This window comes from Psittacula echo, assembly GCF_963264785.1.
Source record: "Psittacula echo genome assembly, chromosome: 7".
Taxonomy (NCBI): Eukaryota; Metazoa; Chordata; class Aves; order Psittaciformes; family Psittacidae; genus Psittacula; species Psittacula echo.
Window position 1 is genome coordinate 55,428,431 of NC_137740.1, and position 23,162 is coordinate 55,451,592.

At 35.2% G+C, this 23,162-nt stretch overlaps 1 protein-coding gene across 3 annotated transcripts in view; it reads left to right on the forward strand.

Annotated features, from left to right (window-relative positions):
- The window catches only part of KCNT2 (potassium sodium-activated channel subfamily T member 2), a gene marked incomplete at its 5' end in the record, with an annotated part of 138,847 nt that overhangs the window by 33,942 nt on the left and 81,743 nt on the right, over positions 1-23,162 (forward strand). For all 3 annotated transcript variants that reach the window (XM_080623137.1, XM_080623138.1, XM_080623139.1), the window contains 6 exons: positions 4,839-4,938; positions 8,824-8,872; positions 11,005-11,064; positions 15,343-15,417; positions 15,895-15,978; positions 16,565-16,659. In XM_080623137.1, the coding sequence (XP_080479263.1) occupies positions 4,839-4,938; positions 8,824-8,872; positions 11,005-11,064; positions 15,343-15,417; positions 15,895-15,978; positions 16,565-16,659 (463 nt within the window). The remainder of the gene's footprint in view (positions 1-4,838; positions 4,939-8,823; positions 8,873-11,004; positions 11,065-15,342; positions 15,418-15,894; positions 15,979-16,564; positions 16,660-23,162) is intronic.

The following is a 23,162-nucleotide window of genomic DNA, read 5'->3' on the forward strand; positions in this document are numbered from 1 at the left end:
ATTACACAGTGATGTCATACAGAGCTGAGATAAATTTTATAGAAGAATGCTGTGGTTTTGATTTATAAACACATTATTGAGTTCTTCCTGTAGACAGCTAGTAGAGGCACTGTCACTATGGGCATCTTCTTTTCCCGGCAGAAAAAAACCTCTAAGAGGAGAGGTATGTTTTGTCTACGGTTGAATTATGGAGCCAGTCTGCAGAAAACAAGTTGGAAATGAGTGTGCTTACTGTACTTACAGCAGTGTACGGCATGGGCATGGCATTTCCCACTACAACCCCACAAGCACTACTACTGGTTCTCATGATACAGGAAGCTTAACCAACAATTAGACATTAAACAAGGCAATTTTCAGGAGAAAGAAAGAAGAAATACAGCAATTATTACTGTACTGAATGAAAAAAAAAAAATTAAAATTAAAAATCCCCAAACGAAAGCATTCAGAATTAGCAAGTTCAGTCAAACAGATCTTGGTTCTTGTCCAAATACTCACAACCAGAATTCTCCAAAATACAATCTCTAAAAACCTTCTGCCAAGATAGTAACCTGGCACTCATTCAGGTGTACTCATTCAATCCTCCATTGAAACTGGAGGATTCTGTTGCTTAGTGGCCTTGAGAAGTTGATAAATAAAGATATTACCCTTTAGATCTCAGTCAGCTTTCAGTGAGAGCACTGAAAACCTTCCTTCGCATACTAATGATATGATTGCTATCACTGAGGAAATAATTGGCAATATATTAGCAAACTTTCTGATAGCATAACTAAAACTACACATGTTCACCAAGCAGTTTCTGCTAATCCTCGAGACTTCACAAGTGAATTTAACACATCAGAGTGCAATATCACATGGTTTTGTCAACCAGACCAGTAGTATGAAATATAAACTGGTTCATTCATTATTCTGGTTTTGGAAGTATTTGTATAAACTGATAAAACAAGCCTTCATCTATATCTAATATCAACCTAGCTTTCATTCAATCTTCTGCAAGCCCATATCTAATTAAGTTCAATCAGTGCATGAAAAGCATTTTACAAAGGTATCAGCCAGCCACTTCCCCACCCCAAAACCCCACCACACACACTTAAAAATATTCATATATATAAAGAGAGAGGAAAAAAAAAAAAAAAGAAATATTGGTATGACTTGTCTGTACTTGCCAAGATTACACATGGCTTTATCACAGCCCAGAATAAGTCTTAAAGGGAAAAAATAAATGAAGCTTCAATTCAGTGAAGAGGGAATAAATGATAACCATCACCACAAAATAAGTCATTAACACTAGATTTTGATTCAGCTCCTAAAGCCAGCTGCTACTTAGATGACTTTGGTAAAAATCAAAAATATGTTAAAGATTTATGAGAAAGAAATAACAGAAGGTAATTGTAAAAACTTCAGCTGCTACCTCTGTCACTTTTGCTTTGATTTAGATCAGCTCTCCAAAACTGAGGATTAATCTCCTAAAATGCTTCTAAGGGAGTCATCAAGAATTTATAATAAAAGTGAAAGTCACAGTCAGTTCTGGTGAAGTAGAATGTATTACTCTATACTTAAAAATGCCTGAAAAAAGTCAAACACTTGTTCAAGCTGAGAAAGAAACATTAATGCTTGACATGGTTATATTTATTTCACAGAACAAACAGATTTTGAACTGTTAGCAATTTCTTCTTCTTCTAAAGAAGACAAAAGATGCAACACCATGGTTACACCACAATCTTATTGAACAATTCTTAACTGGGTAACAGTCTATGGCTACTGTAGCTGAATACAAGTTTCAGGCACCAGCATCAAAACCTAGACATACTCTGTGCAAATGACCCTGCTACTTGAACAATCTGGCTGTGAATGGAAAAGAAGAAACAAAGTCAAGCAGACCGTGTTGATCCACTAACAGCACGTAAAAATAGAGGACAAAAATAGTCAGCCAGCAAGCATAAACATGAAACACTTTCTTTGTAACCAATGAAAACCTATTTTAAATACCTTGTGTCTAGTGACTATACCCTCCTTCCCGTATTTGGAATCCTTGATCTCCATGGCAGTGGAATAAATGCATTTCTTCTAACTCACACGTGACATCCCAACTATGAGGCTACAGAAAATTTGAACCAGAGGGAGCACTTAGTTGGTGGTTCTACATTAATTATTATAGGGGTGACCAAGTATGCTCCCCTTGACAGCACATCATTTTTCTAAAGGCTGAAGCATACAGAACTAGGAGAGGTGACCTTCTGAAATAGAATGGACTTGAAGCCTTTCTTACATATTTGCATCATAATAACCAACCCAATCACATATGGTACAAAACCTAGCATATCACCGTACTTATAACCCAATCCATGATATGCACTATGCATCTATGTTAAATACAACCCTTGGATGAAAGCACATTTGTCGGGAAAACCCTGCCTCATATTCTGTGGGAAACAGCCATTTCTGTAGAGATGCACTTTTAGGCATAGCTAGAAATAAATCTGTGGAACTTATTTGAATACATAAGTAGTTCTATTTCAGATTGAAGATTTCAGAGTGAAGATTTTAAGGCAACAAGCAGGAGCATGGGTCCCTTAGTACTGATATAGGTTTTAATCAGAAAAGCACTATTTTATCATTTAAGCCAACAGATAATTGCAAATGACGATTTGAAACCAGGCCATTATCAATGCAGAAGTGTTTCACACAAAGCTTTACATTTACACAGCTGAAAACTAGAAGAAACAAATGCAGACTTTTGTACTTACCCAAGAAAAAGTTAGACAACATAAAACCAGCAAAGAAGAGAAATCATGGGGGGCTTTTCTTGTTAGCTTGGTGTTAGGTGCTTTTTGGGTGCTGGGAGGTGTGCATTCATTTTGTTTTTAAACATTATCTGCTCTTCTTGTTGTTATGACAACCATTCATACTCCCGCAAACTTCAATACAAAAAACAATACATGTTTTCTTCAGCAACTGTTCAAAAAAGCTGAAAAAAACCCCCAACCCAAACCCCATAGCATTGTCCAAGAAAAATACTGGGGTTCTTCCTAGTCAAATAGCATAACAACACACTCACCCATCCCTCTACAACCCCTGAATCCATTTACTATTCCAACCCAATCATGTTGGGTAATAAATAGTCTGTGGCTAATTACTCTTGATAGGAGAGCAGGAGTTACTAGGTTAATGTTCACAAACCTAATTGCCAGTAACAGCTGTGGGACTTCTCATGATCAGGGCCACAGGCTTTTGACCCCTAGTTCACAGATTTCAAGATTCTGTAAAAGCCTATCCAGTTCTTGTGTGATAACTGCAACTTCACAGTTAAAGGTAGCAAGCAGTGTTGTGAAATAAACCTTAAGATATCTTTCAGCAAGTGTATGGTAGAATATTTAGGCATCTATTTTCTATTTTTCAGTCTTTGCTGTATATTATGTTTTAATGGGAGGGAAATTAGTAGATACAAAGGTGATTTATCAGTTTTACCTGAAAGGCATTCATTTTGAACTTAGGACTGAGTAAAGTCAAAAAGTATGTGATATTGCCACAAGATAATTATGGTTTGTTCCTCAAAAGAGAATGAATGCACACAGCTTTGGGTATGCATAATGAAGCTGTAGTTCTTTAAAAAAAGAAATAATCATATTGAGCTCAGCAAACCTGATAGCGTACTTGCAATGCCACAATTAAAGATACTGTCTTTACTATGACTAGGTGCTAATGAAGCCACATCTGTCTAAGACTCAGTCAGTCAGTGGTATTCTGCTTTGGGCAGAAGTGTTGAGCCATGCAGAACTGGACTCTCAGTTCACCAGACTGAAAAAAAATTATTGCTTAAAGTGACCTCCCACCACTTGACCTTAGTCATCTGACAGTTTTAACTTAATTAGTGAATGAAAACTTAAAACCAAGAGTTAGATACAAATATTTACACTGGCAAAAATATAAGACTATTGAATTAATAACAAAACCAAAAATTTAAACTCTAATCCTCTAATGACTGCAAAATCTGATTGAAATACAAAAGGCCAAGAGTACCACTGTAGATTATGGCTCCAATTAGCACTGAAATAAATTGCCTATGTGATAGAAGCAAGTGTTCTTGCGGTCCCTTTGAAGGAAACCTGTATTTATGCCGTAGACCTATGTTTTTGGGAAGTGTTGTAGTATTTTGTGATAGCATTTATGATATATCCTTTCAGCTAGAACATTTCAATATTCCCATAGTCTACAGAAGAAGTTGTTGATTCAGTTCAGTTGTGCATTCATGTGTACCCTGATTCCTGTACACGTAATTATGCAACTTCAACATTAAATAACTACAGTTTCATATTTTATAAGTCGGGATAATATAAACATATTCTGTATGAGAATCTACTGCATGAAGACTTTCAGGTATTAATATTTAAATACTTGCCATGGTAGATCCTCTGCCTATGGTTGAAAGTGTATCTTTGCATTGCTGTATTTTGCATCTCAAATACTGTATGTAATTCTGGTTCCCGTTTTACGAAAATGGACTTGTAAAACTACAAAAGATGCAAAGAATGGCATCAAGAAAGATGAATGGCATAGAATAGCTTTCAAATGACTGAGTAGCTCTTTACATTAAATCTGACCAAGTCTTAACTCAGAGATTTCTGGAACCTGGAAAGACGTGTTATATGCGTATCTGACAGGCTTCTTCTTTATGTTCTTCTGTATGGTACGCCGATCACCCATATCAGGAACACATTACTGGTTAGGTCAACATTTGATTTGTTGCAGCATGGCTATTCTAGTTCTTTTTAGATTTACTTTAAAAGTGGCTGAAACTGTAGAGAACCTGAATTTATTTCTGTATTTTCTTTTAAAAATAGGTCTGAGAATACGATTATTCAATTTTTCTCTCAAGCTACTAAGCTGTTTCTTATACATAATTCGTGTGCTTCTGGATGATCCTACACAAGGACTTGCATGGTAATGTGTGTGGATTTTTAAATTTTTATTTCTGCTCTCAAGGCATTGTTTAACTTATTAGAAATTAATATAATGAATAAACATTTGATATTCTCTCTACACGGATTTGGTCTTTCAAACATTTTGAAAGAATTATAAAGCTAGTCTTACATTGTGAATGGAAATAAGAACTAAATAGGAACTAAAATAACAATATTCTTTTTTCACTTTACTGCTAAAATTATCCTGTCTCTTTCCCCAGATGCTGTGCATCAGATATAGTTCTGCAAACATACATTTTGGTAGTACTATTTCATAGCATTCCAATGTATCATATTTCTGAAAATAAAATTGAAAATATCTGGTTGCCTATTCATGCAACAATAGTTTTAAGATTTTACTTAAATGATTTTATGAAAACCCCAAGCCCTGGAAACAGACAGACAGATACATGAAGCTGAGCTTTCATGCAGATGATGTTGATGATAATTTTCTAGCCCTCTGCTTTCTCTATACACGCAGAAGAGAGGGAGAGCAAAAGTACATTCTATGCTCGTGGTGACCTCTGGTCACAATGTGTGATTTTGCACACTTGAAAGTGTCAAGATTCTGTGTGGGTCAGGTGTTCTATATAGGTCATTGGGTACTCTGCTTTTTTTTTTTAGTTCATGTCTTATACAATCAAAGCCAATTGTAGAAGAAATTATATCTAAGAAATTATATCTAAGAAATTATATCTATAATTTATCCAGTCCCATACTTCAATTGTATTTTTACCCTGCATATACTGAATCTTCTCAATTTTAGATACTAATAAGCACCACATTTTACTGTGCTTTCACTTGATTTGATTCTGTTTGCCTTAAGTATTGAAAGAAACAAAGCACAGATTAAATCACTAAGCTTGGGATGATAGATCTAACACTCTTCACACAACGTTAGGCAAAGGACCAAGTATGACTTCTAATTTTAATATCTGGAAATCAGTTAAACCTGATAAAGGTAATACTGTAACTGGTACACAGGAGAAATACTGTATTTTACAAGAATCAAATCAAAAGCAAAGTGAGTAATATCAGCTTTACTCAGCAGAGCATAAGAGAAGGATGTGTGAATGGGAGGTATAGAAGATGCATTTGAGAATTTATTTTTCTTTTGTTAAAACATATGGTGAGAAATTAGAACACCTGAAAAAGGGCCAGGGGAAAAAAAAAAAAAAAAAAAAAAAAAAAAAAAAAAAAAAAAAAAAAAAAAAAACCTTCAAAAACCCTATTTTTTGACTCACATGTGTCTTAGAATGATTCTTCAAGGAGAGGAAATGTGTAGGGAGGAAATGAGCAGTAAAGATTTCATAAAACCTTTAGCAGTGATGGAGAAGAGAAAATCCATCCTTAGTGACTTAGGCATAGTCACACAGCAACTCACAGACTTGAAATTTTAGTTATTTGTATTTTCTGGCATGAAGAAGTTGCTGATATTGTTTTGTTACGAGGAATCTAGTGAGCCCAAATAAGCATTTTATATTGCAAGGTTATGTTTGGGTACACAAACAGATTAGAGCATCAGCACTTCTGCCACAGGTATGCTTCAGCGCTTTTGTATTCGTATGCAAAGATTTTTCAGCATCTTACAGACTGCTTAATTCCTGAGACCTTTTCTGACATGTTCCTTCAATCTAAGGAAAAATGTTTGACAATTCACCAACCACAGACCATATTTGTATTTTCCCTATGTATTGATATTTTATGATGTGTGGAATATTATGTTCTACCCCTGTACAACATTTTTCTGGCTGAGAAGTTTCAGATCAGTCACTTCTGCATGCTGAGACCCTAGGTTTAGAAGCTGTCTATGCCAGAAAACCCATCCCTGTGCCCAAATGTTATCCCACTAATGTCAGTGGTTTCACTCGGAGAGATCCTGAGAGCTTGATACCTGAACTACTGCCATAAAGCATTCTTACAAATGCAGTGTTATGGAAAAAAATCTTTTCTAGGTGCTGTGTCACACCCTTACGAAAGAAACTATTCAGGGTACTGAGGGCATGGCCACTGAAAACATTATCACCTGGTCGTTTTTTAAAGTGACAGTCGTGAGAGGAATGCTTTCCATCACAGACTCCCCCTGCAGATTTATTTCCTGTTTTTCTGAAATGCTTGCAGAAGTTAATATCTTTTATTTACTCCTTCAGGCACAGCAGATGTACAGGGCAGAGCTTAAGACATAAAGCATTCATATTAATGGATACTATTTAGCACCTGTCCCACTCATAGCCAGTAAAAAATACAGCATTTACTGATCTGTGGTCTGCAAATCCCTTTCTTTTCTGCTGACCTTGCTATCCCAGGACAAACATGGATATTTTTCATCATTTACACAATATATATTCCCACATCCTTATATGACCCTCTGAAGGGAGGATTTGTGCCAGCAATTCCAGGCAAGATAACATCACGTATACATAGCTATTTTTTTTTTTTTTACATAGACGTCACCAGTTTCTTACTTGAATTACTGCTACATCAATCTTCAGCCCTCCTCACATCCTCACAAGAGGATATAAACTGTAGATTGGTGCAGTCTTTCCTGTTGAGAGTGTGGCAGGCATATGTGCTCTTTCTATCCCAGCCTATCCATGTCATAGGATTTTAGTATCTCTGGATCTTCGTATTTATTGTGTACTTAGTTCAGCTTTTGAAAGTATAATTTCAGTTATTTTATTTTTAAATTGGAACACCTTTGAAAATAAATCTTGAAAGAATGTAGCCTGAAATGCTTCATAGTCCTTTATCTACAAATACAGACCACATACAGGACTCCTTTCTAAAAGTTATTTTAGTTTAAAACAAGTCTATATCCATTACCTAGGGTTTCAAACTATTGCATGCATTATATAGAACACTTAATAATGTAATTAATAACCTTTTCCTCCCATACGTTTTTATAATTGTGTTCCCAAATACATTTGCTAATGAAAATGGACTTTGCATGGATGGGATGACAACTATCAGTAAGGAATTAAACCGGAGATGTTCCAGTCAAAACTACACACCTGGAGCGATTGATTGGTGAGTTCCCAATTTAAAAAGCAGACCGAAAATCCACATAATGCTGGGAAGGGGAGGAAAACAGGAAGACAAATCCATTTCCATCTGGAATGGTGGAATTTTAACATGTAATAGTGATGTTCCCTCAAGCAATTAATTATGTGTTTCTGAATATTCAAAACTGCCTTTAATATTTTCATTGTTTCAGTGATTGGATGCTCTTGTAGGATCTGAATTCCCTCAGTGTTTGTACCTTGCTGAAAAAAATGGATGCCCTTATTTAAAAAGCAGTTAAGACTAGTGATAAATGATTACCAGTAAACTACTGTGCCAGATTCCAGTAGTACTGTATTAAGTACCTATTATCATTGAATTTAGTAAATGCCAAGACAACATGAGATTTTTCGAAGATATGACAGCCCCTATGAGTTAGGTAACATTTTTATTGTTGCAAAGATAGCAGAAAGTTCACACAAAAGAATTGTCAAGTTTATTTTTCCTACCACAAAGATTTATTCGCCTGCAGCTCTAGAATCAAAAGCACAAACTGATTTATAATTTCTGGAATCACAGAGCATGCAGTAGCAACCAGTGATACCACTAAAAGATTTTGGTGTCACTGGTTTTGGATTACTCCCATGGGAATTCAGTGACTGGCTCTGGACTAGAAATACAGGCAATGTCAATGCTCAGTAGAAAGCCACTAATTAAATATCTTTATTACTGAGATTTTTAAAATTTTTTTAAATAAGGCTGCTCTAATTTCCATTCAAATGTACAAATTTCTTCCTTGATTTTGTTCCAAACATTAATCAGATTTTGATTAATTTCATATTTATTTTCTCATTGTAATGAACAGGTCTCCTATTATTTGGGTGAATCGAAGCTTGCCTTTATGGGGATTACAGGTAATATTTAAATGGCCAATTTAACTCTTTCCGTTTAATAACTGTAGACAATATTGATTTATTGCATTTTAGTTATGTTAAAGGATACTTGCAAAAGTTGGTATTAACACAGAAATCTACTTGATGACCAGGTACAACAAAAGCATAAAGATAAGTTGAGCTAAGTGATTTAAATTTATATGGCTTCAGAATATGAAGTATTAATACTTATAACAAAATACTGTGGAATTAGATAGCCTTCTGTCTTAGAATTATCAAGCTCTGTTGAGTCAAGTAGTCAGTGTTTGCTTCAGTGATGAGTTTAAATTTCATAATTGCTTATGACATGCTTCATGAGCTTTCTTGTTAAATAAACTAGAAATCTAAAGTTACTTCGGAATATAGAAGCCTATACGTTTAGAGGAGTATGTTCCAAAAGATACACTACATCAGCGCATTGTGGGTTGGATATCTTTTGAAGTTTCTTGTTCAGTCTTCAGTGTCCTGAAGCCTGCTCATTTTAAGAACACTTTTTTTTTTTTTTTCTACTTGTGCACAGCACTGTGAGAATTCTCCCTGTGAAATGCGTTTTTTTACTAAGAATTTCTTAAGCTTCCAGAATGGTTATACCATTACATTTTGTCACCATGTATAGTGAAATTCCATTACAGCGGTTTGTACCTCTGTGTAATATACAGCTTTATTAAGGGACGAATCTCTTGATGAAAACATCTTTGAATTCCTTGCTTAGAGTATGCTCAGTTTGAATAAATTTTGACCTAGACATTCAGATTAATATATTCAATTTAATTTAAAAATACTGAGAGATTTATTTGCTTATGGTTACAGTCTTATTCTAATAACTTTATTTGATAAAGGTCCTTTCCAGCCATAACTATTCTATGATTCTATGATTCTATGTGCATGTGCATGCATGTATAATATACACATGCATTCACAGTAGAATATATACAATAGTTGCAAAGAAAGATTTGTTTTTATTTGAGATACAGCCTGATTTTATGTAAACCAGTAATACCTATTTGGAGAAACAGATATTCCAAATAGGTAGTCTGTTTCCATGGCCCGGGGGGGTTGTGGAGTCTCCCTCTCTGGAGACATTCAAAACCTGTTCCTGTGTAACCTGCTCTTAGGTGGCCCTGCCTTGGCAGGGGGATTGGACAATCTACAATATGTCCAGTCTTGGAGATGATCTCCAGAGGTCCATTCTAACCCTAATGATTCTGTGATTTTGATTGCAAGTTTTAATAATTCTCCAATTCAGAGTATCTTTTTTTAATTCTAGATGATACTGTAAGTGCAAATTATGTATTCTGCTAAGTTTCCAGTAGTAATGACCATTAGTTGAAAATCAGAAATCCTGAGCTTGTTTGACGTCAGGCTCCAGCTGAATTTGTGCATCTTCATGACAGGATATTCCCATGATATATATTAAAATATAAGTATTTGCTGTGCAAAAGACTTACTTAAGTTTTGTGATTATTTATTTGCATAAAGTTTTAAGTAATTTATTTACTATTTTGGTATTTGATTATTTCAGAATTTTTGAAGTACACACTACATACACTAACTACTTATAATGTAAGTGGTAAGGTTATAATCTAAGGCTCAGAAGGTGACCTCAGTTGCATTTAAATATTAAAATCAATAATGATTAGTCTTTATCATTTGTGCTGTTTTCAACTTTTCAAATTACACACAGTAACAAAAGTGTTCGGTTTTTTCCACACATTCATAACATCTTTATGGAAAAGTAAGGAGCTGACTAGCTTCCATTATTTACAACTTCCTTCTCTCTGTCTCATGAAAAGATCTCAGTACCGTTTAGGAACAAACAACTGAAACCTGAGAAACAATCTGGCAGACTGTGTATGGAGCTCTCTTAAACCATGAAAAGACCATCCTGTAGGCTCTCTGGAGTGTTGTAAAAGAGCCATGAGACTGAAGCTAGAGGCTGTGCTTTAGTCAGAAAAATAACAATATTTAAGCTTCATGCTAAATGTGGCCAGTTGAGATGGTTTCAGAGGATGCATGGAAAAGCTGGGGTTTATTACTTTTTACTTTTCATTGTCATGCTTAATGTCATCTATTCTATGGAAGCCAGTATTAATACACATATTTTATCACTTAAGGTTTCTGTGGCTTTAATAAGTCTCTTTGAAACTCTGCTGCTGAGTTATCTAAGCTATAAGGTACGTACTTTCAGTTACTTTTAGGCATAATTCATCACAAAATGTAACTGAGTTAAATGTATCAACAATATAAAATCCATATGCCTGCATTTGTGCCCACACAGAGGTACAAGCAGGAAGTTGAGAAAAAGACACATGTAGAGGACAGCATATTTGCACAGGCAGCCCTGTGCCTATTTCCCAGATTTGTGAACAAATGCTAATATCTAGAAAGTGAAAGTCAGAAATGAGATTTTCATTTTTCTCCATTGTCCTCTAGCACATTGTAATTTGAAAACACATTCTCAAAGTGACCTTCATTTTTGGATACTGGTTTAAAGTGCACAGTTTTATATGCCTGTCCCTAACGCAATGGACACAATTCTCATTGATGTCAAACTGTATCTATAACTCAAGTTTTAGGCCTCTAAAATCACACACCAAAAACTTAGGCCGAGGTAGCACTTTCTTAAAAAAAAAGAATAATGAAAAATGGGAACCTACATACTTGTATTATTCATCTCTCTGATGCTATTGGAATATCCTTGTAAAATGCCTTGAAATCATCTGATGTGAATACAATGTATTTTTGTATTTGCATTCTCCTTAAAAAGTTATATTTTCCTAATATTTTAATTCCGTTTTCTTCATTACATTTTGTTCTGTGCTATCCTATTGAGTTTTAAGTACTCTGCATTTTTAGTGTCTTCAGGAGAACAATACTAAAATCACTTATCAAAGTAAATATGAAAAGACTTGGTTTCTAAAGCTAAAAATATCTTGGAGCATACATTCAGTAGCTATCAGAGCCACTACTGAAGTGAGAGAGTTGTACTTTAGTGTGCTTATCAAGTGATTATGGCATAAATGTTTTCCCTAGCACCCAATGTTGCTAAAAGGCTTAAGACTTCTGTCTAAAAATTATTCCTCTTAATCCTTTTAGCATACACTATTTAGGTGTTGGGGCTTACAAATGCAAATCAATTATAGGCAGAAGCAATCAAAAATTAACACATCTTATACCAAAACAATAATGAGCAGTCACAATTTATGCTCTTCCTGAGTTTATTGAGCAGCATTTTATCCCTGTCCATTCTGCTTGTGGTCTGCATCAGTTTCATTGAGTACAGAAGATGAGACAAACATGGACAAGTCAGCCCCTAGAAGAAGTTACTTATTAGTGTGCAATAGGTGTAAAGCTCTACTACACTGATTTGCTTCATATACCTGTCATTGAGGCAATATTATGATTGCTATATTTCCACTCCCCATAAGGGAGTAAGAGTAATGTAAGGAAGAATAATAGTACTGAAATGCCCTTTGTCAGTCCGCCTGATGCAAACACCTCCTTCCCTCTGGTCCTGTCTTCTTAGTTAGAATCTGCAAACGTCATGATAGAGCCATTTACCCCAGTTTTACACAAAGTCTCTGGAAGACAAAGCAGCTGATATTTCACCCACTGTAAGGCCTTTCTGTAAAGCCAGGATGACTGAAAGTGTTGGTTCATGTAAATCTGTGACAGATTACTTGTTTCATGCCAACATTTCTAAAGCTTTTACAGTGTAGGCACAAGTCAGAACAAGCCAGAAAGAAAACAAGAAAAAGATGGTTGTGTTTGCATCTGTATGCACACTGCTAAGATTTCAAAAACAACCTTTAAAATAAATAAAGCAGTCATTTGAGAGAATGCTCCAAGGAATTTACCTTTCTGATACCTGGTTGAGGATACATGAGGAATGATTCAACATGCAGAATAGTAAGAACATAATAGTGTGTCATGCTACTAGGATACAGTGAATTTACATTTTTTTTATTGCTTTTATATGGGGAAGAATGCAAAAACTGTAGCACTGTATTACACTGCTGATTACTTGGATCCAAGAATAAAGGGTTTACAATCTGCATTCTCACAACTTAACCCATAACGTGCAGGTTTGCCCTTGGCCAAAATTCTGGAAGGTGTCTGCATTAGAAATTTCCATTGCCAAAATTCGTGACAGACATCTGGCAATCCTACTATATCTCTGGCGCACAGGTAGTCTTAGCTGCTTTTATCAGTACCATACATTCTCATTGCAAAAGGCAGTTCTGCAGAAGACACAGTGCCTTTTAATGTGGAAGCCAGAATTTTACAGCTGGACAGATCACTAAGTACTTGGTGCACATTCGCGCAGGCATTTAGCCTGCACAAGTAAATTCTGTGACATTTCTATATTGCAGAAAATAAAGCTCTTAATAGTAAAGATGAAGAAATTAGTGAAAACACACAATGGGGCAGTTGGGAAAATCACATTTTCTTTTGATTTTACTATTCCTACAAATAAAACCTCAGCTTCCAGTTTCATAATTTCACTTCTGTTTACAGGACTGCTTATCACATAAAATATTTAACATTATTCAAATCAGTCTAACTCCCCCCAATTACAATTACATGGAAGACAGTAATCCTTGCTTCCTTGTAATTATAGTTACATCTTCCAGATGTGAAAAAAGTAAAAACAGAAAAAGACTTCTATATACTATGGAGCTTGTGTTTAACGTTCAGTGGTTATATCAGATGGCTATTTTATCAGGAAAGATTAATATGCCATTCCAACTGAAAATATAATGCTGTACTGTGAATTCTTGTATTATTCCCTTCTATGCACTACGTTGTTATTGCATTACGTATGACGGAGTTTTGATATACAGAGTTAGAAAAGCTGTAAGTCGCTGAATTTTAAATACCTAATTTTAAAAATGTATGGATTTTCATCCCAACATTTAATCATTCACAGTCACTGCTCAGGTGTGGAAAAAAAGTAGTATTATCCCCATCTTGTAACTTGCAGTAAGCAGATTATTAGATCAGTACCACTTTCATTGAAATAAGTGGAAAGACATCTTAATTGCATGTAAGCAAGATCAAGTTCCAAAAAGCCCTGAAATGTACTGACATGTTTGTGGCAAAAATACAGAACTTTGTTATGGTAGTCCTAACTGAAATATTAAACACTAGATCATCTTCCTTACTTCTCTCTCCAAAACAGTTGGGAAAGAGAAAATACAAAGTAAAGATAAAAGAAGACAAATGCAGAGGAACGAAGGACTCACTGTAGTATAATGCTGTCTTTCCTGAACTTAACTGCATTCCTCTTTTTAATACTTATTTCTTAATAAGTTAATATCTTAATAGCAGATTAGAATTAATAAAGAGAAATATCCAGACCTCTGTGACTACCATGCAGAGGCTAATGAAACAAGATTAAGAGAAAACAAGCTTTTTATTTTCCTTTGAAAAATACAAGGTATTTGCATTCCTCTTTTGCTTTATATTTTGCCACAAAGTTCTATCAGAAGGTTGTACAGACAGTGAGTCATCATTCATAACAAATGTGAGTATGGACTACAGGGTAGTCACCCGTGCGCAGAGGTAATCAAAACAATAGATTTGATGGGAAAACATTCTGAGGCCGTATCCTTTTGATATATGTCTCTGCAACTCTTACACTGTACTAGGGCTTTGTCTCTAGCTTTTAGACACTGTAAGACAATAAGCCTTAAGGTAAGGAAAACTTTGGCATGATCAAAAGCTAAAGCATTGTAATGGAGGATTTTAAAGGCTTCTAAGAAAAAGAAGTAGAAATAGTTGTAGATGAAAGACTACCCAGCAGGGTAGTCTGTTACTTCTATGAAGAGTCACTGAAAACTGAGAATTATTACGAAGATAAATTCTTTAGGACAGGAACCTCACCTCCTTATCTGTGTGTCAGTGTGCATGTAAAAATCAAAGTAAACTAACCTTTCAAGAATGAAAAAGTGGAAACAAAATGTGTATAATTCCAAGGTACCTAAAAATGCAATAGAAGAAAAGATGAACATGTTATTCACCGAAAAAAAACCCCTTAATTTAATGGTGCTCTTCATTAGCTGAGAAAATGAGTTGACTAGTTAATGCAATTAGAATTCATCATTCGAGCTGTCTTACTAACTAGGTCATAGCAAGGAAATATAAGGTCATATGGAAACAGAGAACTGCTCCAGTGAAAATATAGATATAAAAGTATGTATTTTTGCCTGTGAGGTACATTATGATAAGCAGTAAGAAAAAATAGGCCAGAGTGGTTCTATATTCTATATTCACATTTCACATATGTGTTTAAATCTAAGATGAATGATCTTCCTGAAATTCTAGTTAAAAAAAAAAAGCTAGTGGGAAAGACTCCATATGCAGCATTGGAATATTGCATATATTTCTCATCAGAACTGTATATAAGCCTACTGTGACATAGTGGTTATTTTTTTTTCTTTTCTTTCAAGGGAAATATCTGGGAACAAATTCTGAGAATACCTTTTCTCCTGGAAATAATTAATGCTGTCCCTTTCATCATCACGGTAACCATATTTGAATGAATGCATTTTTTTACTGCACTGTTGTAGCTGCACAAATACCCTTAATTTTTATTGCAGGATATTTGAATCTTATGTGGATGACAAATTTTTGCCTGTGGGAACAGAAAGTTGTCAACAACAAGACAGCTTGCTTCTTGAATGAAGTAATAATACTTGCCTCATCCTCCCCAGTAGGGGACAAACAAAATCAAAATGCTCCAACTCAAGCTATAGCACAATCAATAAGATAAACCAGATAGATGTAAAAACCTAAGAATCTCTGAAAACTGTCCTTATTTTATCAGTTTATCTTAAATGCAGTTAATCACAAAGGAAGAAAAGATAGTATTTAAAACCATATCTCACAGTAAAAACACATTAGTAGTAAGTATTTCCCCAAGTGTTTCATTGCTGCTTAAATAGAAAAGTACTATTCATGAATAGAAAAGCTTTTAATGAATTTGTTAATTTTTCTTTCAGATTTTCTGGCCAGCCCTAAGAAACCTGTTTATTCCTGTATTTTTAAATTGTTGGCTGGCAAAGCATGCTTTAGAGAATATGATTGTAAGTATGACAAAAGAAATAACTGGTTTAGAGTTTCCATTTTCTTTTGTAGTATATTGTCTTTGGTGGGACATTGGCAGCAGAATCCATTGTCCAACTTTAATAGAAAGCCAACCAGATCTGTATTTAGATTGTACAAATGGGCAAGCATTGCTAAACTGCTTTCTGCATCAAAATTAGAAAAAATTAAGACATCAATTGAAATCTCAATTAGCAAAAATTGTTACTGTGTCAATAAGGGAAAGTTGGAATGGCTGGCTTTTTTGCTATCTTCCATTCATACGCAATTGAAGGGAACTCAATGCCTTAATTGGTCCTTGCAGCTTGTAATTTGTAAGCTAGACATGAGCAGACAGACCTTAAGGCACCTTAGAATAGTATCAGAATTGTGCCAGGATGAACAAAGAACTAGTTAAATGATCACAGAATCACAGCTGGCTCTTTTGCACCCTTCTGTATGATCAGCAAATTCCAAGTGCATTTGAATGACTGCATTTTATCAGGGCACTAGATAATTCTTCTATAGAATCAGCTCATGCCTTATTAGTTAAAAACCCAAATTAACATCTGTTTCCCATTAATATAGAATGATCTTCACAGAGCCATCCAGCGTACACAGTCTGCAATGTTTAACCAAGTCCTTATTTTAATATCTACCTTACTATGTCTTATCTTCACTTGGTAAGTGGCTAAAACCCCTGTGATTTTATTATATATATTGGCTTTTCTTCTTTACTACATGGTGATAAAACAGGCATTGTGGAAACCATGCACTGAAATAAAGACAGTAATATACTTGTATTGAGAGTGTTAACTATCACCTGGTACTATTGGGGTCCTGATACACTGGGTTTGGAAACAGAATGTGCATGAATGGGAAAGGGAATCATTCTCACTCTAAGGAAGGAAATAGATGTGATGCAAAAACACAGGAGAAAAGAACTGGGGAAAATTCACATGCCTACCAAGAGCACAATTTGAGTAGAAAAGTCACAGAAATTTGAAGAGTACCACCAGAAGTACCCTTACTAAGGTGACCTTCCTTTGATTGGTCTGACAGAGAAAAATATGCCAGATCTCAGCCTTACCACTGATGACCAAGTCAGGTTCCCCTAAAGAGTACAGGTAACGGCTGCTAATAATCTATATTTTAGAAAGTAGTGGATGGTAGGTTCAAAAACCAAACTATGTCACTCTGAAGAAAGTACTTGCTGCAAGACCTTGAAAACTTAAATTTATAAGAGTTCGGGGAGTATGGAGAAAAATCTGTTGAGGGCATTACATAGAAACATACTTGGTTAATGAAGAATGTGTTACAAGACAGTGCACAAGGGGGCAGTGGATAGAGAAGATGATTCTGTGTGGAAAGGTTGTGACCTGTATTTATTTTGCCAGACAGGATGAATTTGGGTCAGCATACTTACGAAGTTTGGTCTGTCATTTTGGAGACAGTGATTTGATTTTCTCTGACTTTATTCCTCTAGCTTGTTTTCCTGATAGCTGCTATTATGAGATGCCTAACCCTTCCAGTAATAACAGCATAAAATAACACATGGCCATTTCCATTCTTGTCCTTCTCTGTCATTTATTCAAGAAGAGGAGCTTGTTCTAGCCAGTGGCTAAACAAATGGTCCAATTTTACCCTTTGTCTTATGGCAACACAGCTGCATAATGACAAATCCTCCCAGTTCTAAACAGTAACTATTTTTTTGTGAGATTAAATTTCCTATTGAATATTATGTCCCTGTAAAAAGGAAATTTTACATGAAAGAGGACTAAAATACTTAAATCAGAATGCATAAATATCTATCACTCTAGCTCTTGAACATGTGTAACTGGTTATAATTTTTACTTTTAATTTTTTTTATAATACAAAGCACTCTTGAGTAAATATGCCTTCACCTTTTTTACTAATCTACCTCAGTATTTTACTGAACTGCTGAACAAAACATGTATCCAGTTCTTATTGCAGTAAGCTAGTTAACAAGAGTCTTCCCAAAGAACTCACTGTGATGATCCCTGGTTGAATAAAGTATGGAAACTGCAGCTAAACAGAACATCATGTTCACCACCAGGCATTTTGATAACTGACAGTAAAACATGCAGAAAATGGCAAGCTCACCTACAGTAATTTTGTCTGGTCTCAACAGCTGTGGATAGCAGCTCATTATAGATCATTATATACTGACCTAGTACTGACCCTGTTAGACCGCAAAATAAGCTAAATAGGATGAAGACACCCAGTAATGTAATAACTAAGGAAATGAAGTACTTTTGGAATGACTAAGAATAGTTGTTCAAACATCTGTGGCTTGCCTGAGACTTGAGTTCTGTGTAGGCAACTACTGCTATTGCTTATATGAACACACATAATGGCATTTTTTACATGTTTTTACACATCTAGGTATGATTTTGTATTACAGAATATATTTTTAAAATATCTAAAAAATTCTCTATAAATAGTAAAAATCGATTAGCTTAATGTCTTTGATTATGTTACATCTATGGTGAATTTAAGACAGCGTTACATTTTAAGAGACATTATTTAGAGCTTACATGTGTTTCTTCATGCTGAGAGAAGCAAGGCCCATTTCTGGATCTGTCCACTTAAGGGTGGCTTTTATTCTTTCACACTTTCTGCAACAGTGAGCAGTAACCATGTCTACTCCCCCCAGACATATATGGGAGCCAGCACTAGACTTATCCATACGTGTAATGGAGCATAAGACAAAAAAATTTTGAGTTAGTACTGTTCTGTTTTCATAATCATGTTCTGGTTACATTTAGAGATACTGTCTTGGCCCATGAAATACCATAGATTCAGTAATGCAAAATTAATAAGTCTAGATTAGTAGCTTGAATAAAGTGCCTACAGTTTCACATCACTTTCCCCTTAGTTTGTTCAGTACCATGGGGACATGCTCATGGTGTGATTTTTGGCACCACCGTCCTCACCATGCCTCCCTGCTGACCCATGACTTTCAGGAACTGTATGGATTAAATTATACCACTACAGCCCTTCTTAGTTATTGGTTGACAGGCTTGCTTTTACCATCTGCTTCAACAGGAACACTGGCTTCTCAGCACTTCTAAAGTCAATATAACTTTACAACACAGGGTTCTGTTCAAAACCATGCTTTTTTATCAGACGCATAGAAAGAGGTGGCACATAGCTTCGTATGAGGATCACACCATTTTATAAGAAGTTCAAGTGTGAAGCCCAGAACAACTTCTACCTCCATTTTTCACCAGTTGAGTTAGACTGATGCACTGAGAAAGTGCAGCAAAAGTGCTTTCGTACTGCTTCAAGTGAGAGTGAAAACTTTTGTAAGTCTTTTCATGGTCATTTCTGTGAGAAAACCAAATAAATGCTGAAACATAACTACTTTCCAGGGATTAGTTCATAGAATGATTTGGGTTGGAAGGGACCTTAAAGATCATCTAGTTCCAACCCCCCTGCTATGGGCAGGGACACCTTCCACTAGGCCAGGTTGCGCCAAGCCGTGTCCAGCGTGGTATTGAACACTTCCAGGGATCCACAGCTTCTCTGGGCAGCCTGTTTCAGTGTCTCATCTCAATCACAGTAAAGAACTTCTTCCTAATATATAATCCAAATACATAGTCTCTTTCAGTTTAAAGCCAGTACCCCTTGTTCTTTAATCCTATTCAGAATTTTGGGTATATTTTTAACATACTTAGAAGAAGATTTTTGCTGAGGTGTGAAAGAGGTGTGTTCTTCCTTGTGCAATAACAGAAACCTGTAGTTCTGTACAGTACAAAACAGCCAGATATGTACAAGGGTACAGGAGCTGACATACCTACACTGATAATTCTGAAAGTACAATTTTGCTGCAGAATGTATATTATAGGATCTTTTCTAAAAGCTTGTGTGTTTACAGAGTGAAAGGGTATTTATATCGTAAGATATTTGTATCTGATTTTTGTATGGATGCAAGTTCATTGAGCAGGAACGTGCCTCAGCCATCTTTGTGATTAGTCAGAAATGAAGTTATGCTCTCTCAAAAGTGGAGGAACTGTTCAGTCGAAGTCACTTAGAATTGCCTCAGCACAGCCAGGATCCTGGGGAAGAACCTGAGAGGATCTCCTGGTGTCCTGATTATTTACAATGGAGGGAGAAAATTTGGTATGCCTGTGCTCAGTACATTCTTACTTGTTCCCCTAGTGTGTAAAAAACAGCATTGCACTTGTTACTATTTGACTGTCATCTTTCAACGGAAATTTACTTTAAAGATCAGTTTGAGGGATCTATGCACAATAGCTACAACAAAATGACGTATTAATAGAAAATATTTTTTAAAAATGATAAATACATAAAAGGAGCTCTTCCTCATCAACTTTGCTCCTGTCTACAAAGAAACATTTTCAAAATAACTTCTACCATAGCTAGCAGAAAACCCACAGCAAGTTAATTCTGCCTTATGCATCATCAGCAAACCTATCATTACATCTCCACAACAGAATTTTGTAAATGGTGGTTACATATGTAGATGCATTCCAACTTATAACTCAGCTTTCAGATGAAAAGTTAAAAGAAAAAAAAAAATTAAACTTTTACAGCTAGTTGGCTAATCTCACAATTTTTAGATGTCATTATTCAAGTTGTCCTTTGCACTCAGAATAGAATGGGAAAAAGGTTCCTTTTGTATTTTTGTATAAGTTGACAATTTTTTAACATTATTACAGAACAAACAGCAACCACAAACCAATTTTTTTTTTCCTCTATTCCACTCTTTCATTTTTGATTATAATTGTTTATGGATGTAGGGGTAGTACTCATTGCAGATCAACAAATTCATAGGACCAACTCTATGTATCTGTAGCTTACAGGTTACACACAAGCATTTTTTTCTCTTTTGATTTCAAAGACCGGTTAAGCTATCTAATAATTTTTCCTTCTTTAAATACCTCAGTGGCCTCCTAACCAGAGCAATTATACAATACACAATAATATGTGTACTCCTATGACTGTTCAGCAGTTACTATTGATAGAGTTCTAGTGAAATTTGTAGACTCAAAGTATATGTTGTGTCATTTAGCTAATGGATGTTTTCACTTGTTTGTCAAATGGAATACTAATTATTTCTGTAAACTGTACAAGACGACGAGTAACAGTGAATGACTATTTCAGGCATTTTTCTGTGACACAGTGAATCATCTACTAAGAGTTATTTTGCTTTTGAAATCAGTATTAGTCATACATCACCATTGTAGAATGACTAGCTTGTGAAAAAGGTGGCTACAAACCAAGATGGACATGTATTCTTTTCCATACTGAAGACTAAGAAGCCTGCACGAATTTTGCTTATGTCTTCATTGTAAGCTCACTGAGGTCAATCTGAACATTCTTTTTACCCTTCGCGGCTTTCAACATCAGAAAATTAGGATGTTTCCACATGGTAATTTACAGAAGAAACAAAGTATGCCAGTACTGTATGCTCAATGACAATTACTCAGTCAAAATTCTTGTCTGGGGGAAACAGTATGAATAAGTTGTGTGTAAGGATGAAAACAAATCCAGACAATGATCTAGTCCAAACAAGACACATCAAGACCTTCAGTTTTGGAACACTATGCTATAGAAAAATACCAACAGAACAAAAATGGGTTAATCCCATGTAATGTTAAGTGTAAATAAGGCATCTCAATGCTCTGTTTCCTTTCATTATCAATAAGCAGAGACAGACATCCCAGAGTACAATTCAGATTCAAAGGGAACTAAATCACTACATGGAGGTCTGTGCTGCTTTGCCCTTCTGTGTTGATAATATCAGGAGCTTACAATGGCAGTGCTCCAAGAAAGATGTCTAGCATTAATTAAGATGAACTTGAAGTGTGTTGGTGGATTATGTAATGTAGAATAAAATGTAGTTTTTTGGGTCTTCTGTTCTCTCTATGATGTTGTACTCAGTGCTCAAGCCCAATCTTAGTTTATTTGGAGATATTTTGTGCATTCAAAAATAGCACAAAATTAAACTTTGATTGTGTCATTCAGCTTGATCAAATCCAAGATTCTAAAGTGGTAAAGCACTTGAAGTCTCAGGATCTTACAGACTAAACAGGAGCTGCAGAATTTAAATCCCATAATATTATAGAACATTAATTGAAAGTTCTAAGTAACTGTAAATAATACAAAATAAATTATTCAATTATGACAAGAATCCCACAAAGTCTTAAAATAATAGCAGTTGTGCTTTTCTTTCTCTGAAATAAAGCAGATCTGTAAGGAACTTGCTTGTTTCAAACACAGAATCTCTATTTTCCATTTTGAAATATTCCTATGCAGTGCTCTCCGAACATTAGCAGATATATCTAGAAGTAGGCCAGAGAGCACATGTAAGTACCTTGCACATCCATTCTACCAGCTTCCACCCTACCCTTGTCCTGCTTCTCAATTGCTGGAATCACGGCAGTGTGTATGGGTAGTTTTCCTCTGAGTATATACAATTAGAATTGAGGTCTACTTCTGACACTGCTTTAATGCTTCCTTAAGTGATGGAACAATGAAAAGGTTGTGCAGCCTCTGGAAGGTCAATTACAGAATATTTTAAATATCCATTTATTATTTGCAAACAAATAATGTATAAATTCAATTAGAGTTTTTCTGAATGATTGCTTTCTGGGAAAAACTGTGTGCATAAACACAAAGACAACGTTTTCATCAACTTTGGCAGGAGAAAATTATGTTGCATGGAGTTTATCTTTCCTCAGGTATAGAAATTTTTGACGGTGGCTTTGCTAAAATCTGCTGTAAAAGAAGCATGCGAAAAGTCTTGCCAGAAATATTTGTCAATCCAGATTATTTTACTGAAACAAATTCAGATAAAACTCTTACTTTTTCTAGTACAATATGGATTTATGGGATGTGCCACACCTTTTTCACCTTTGCTAGCACTGGGGATCATTTGCTTACATCCATATTATCAGCACTTAAGGGCCAAAGCCTTTGAGATAAGCTTAATGAGAAAATGTAATGAAAAGTTACAATGACAAGTAATAAAGACCCCAACTTCTTTCTTGTATGTAATGCCTTTGCTTATCTTTACACAACTATTGTGTTGTGATAACACAGAAATATTACCATATACTAATCTATTCTTCTTTCTGTATTTTTCTTTTGTTTGATAGCATGGTATTTGTTGTGTTTTTAAAGATATTTTTACATT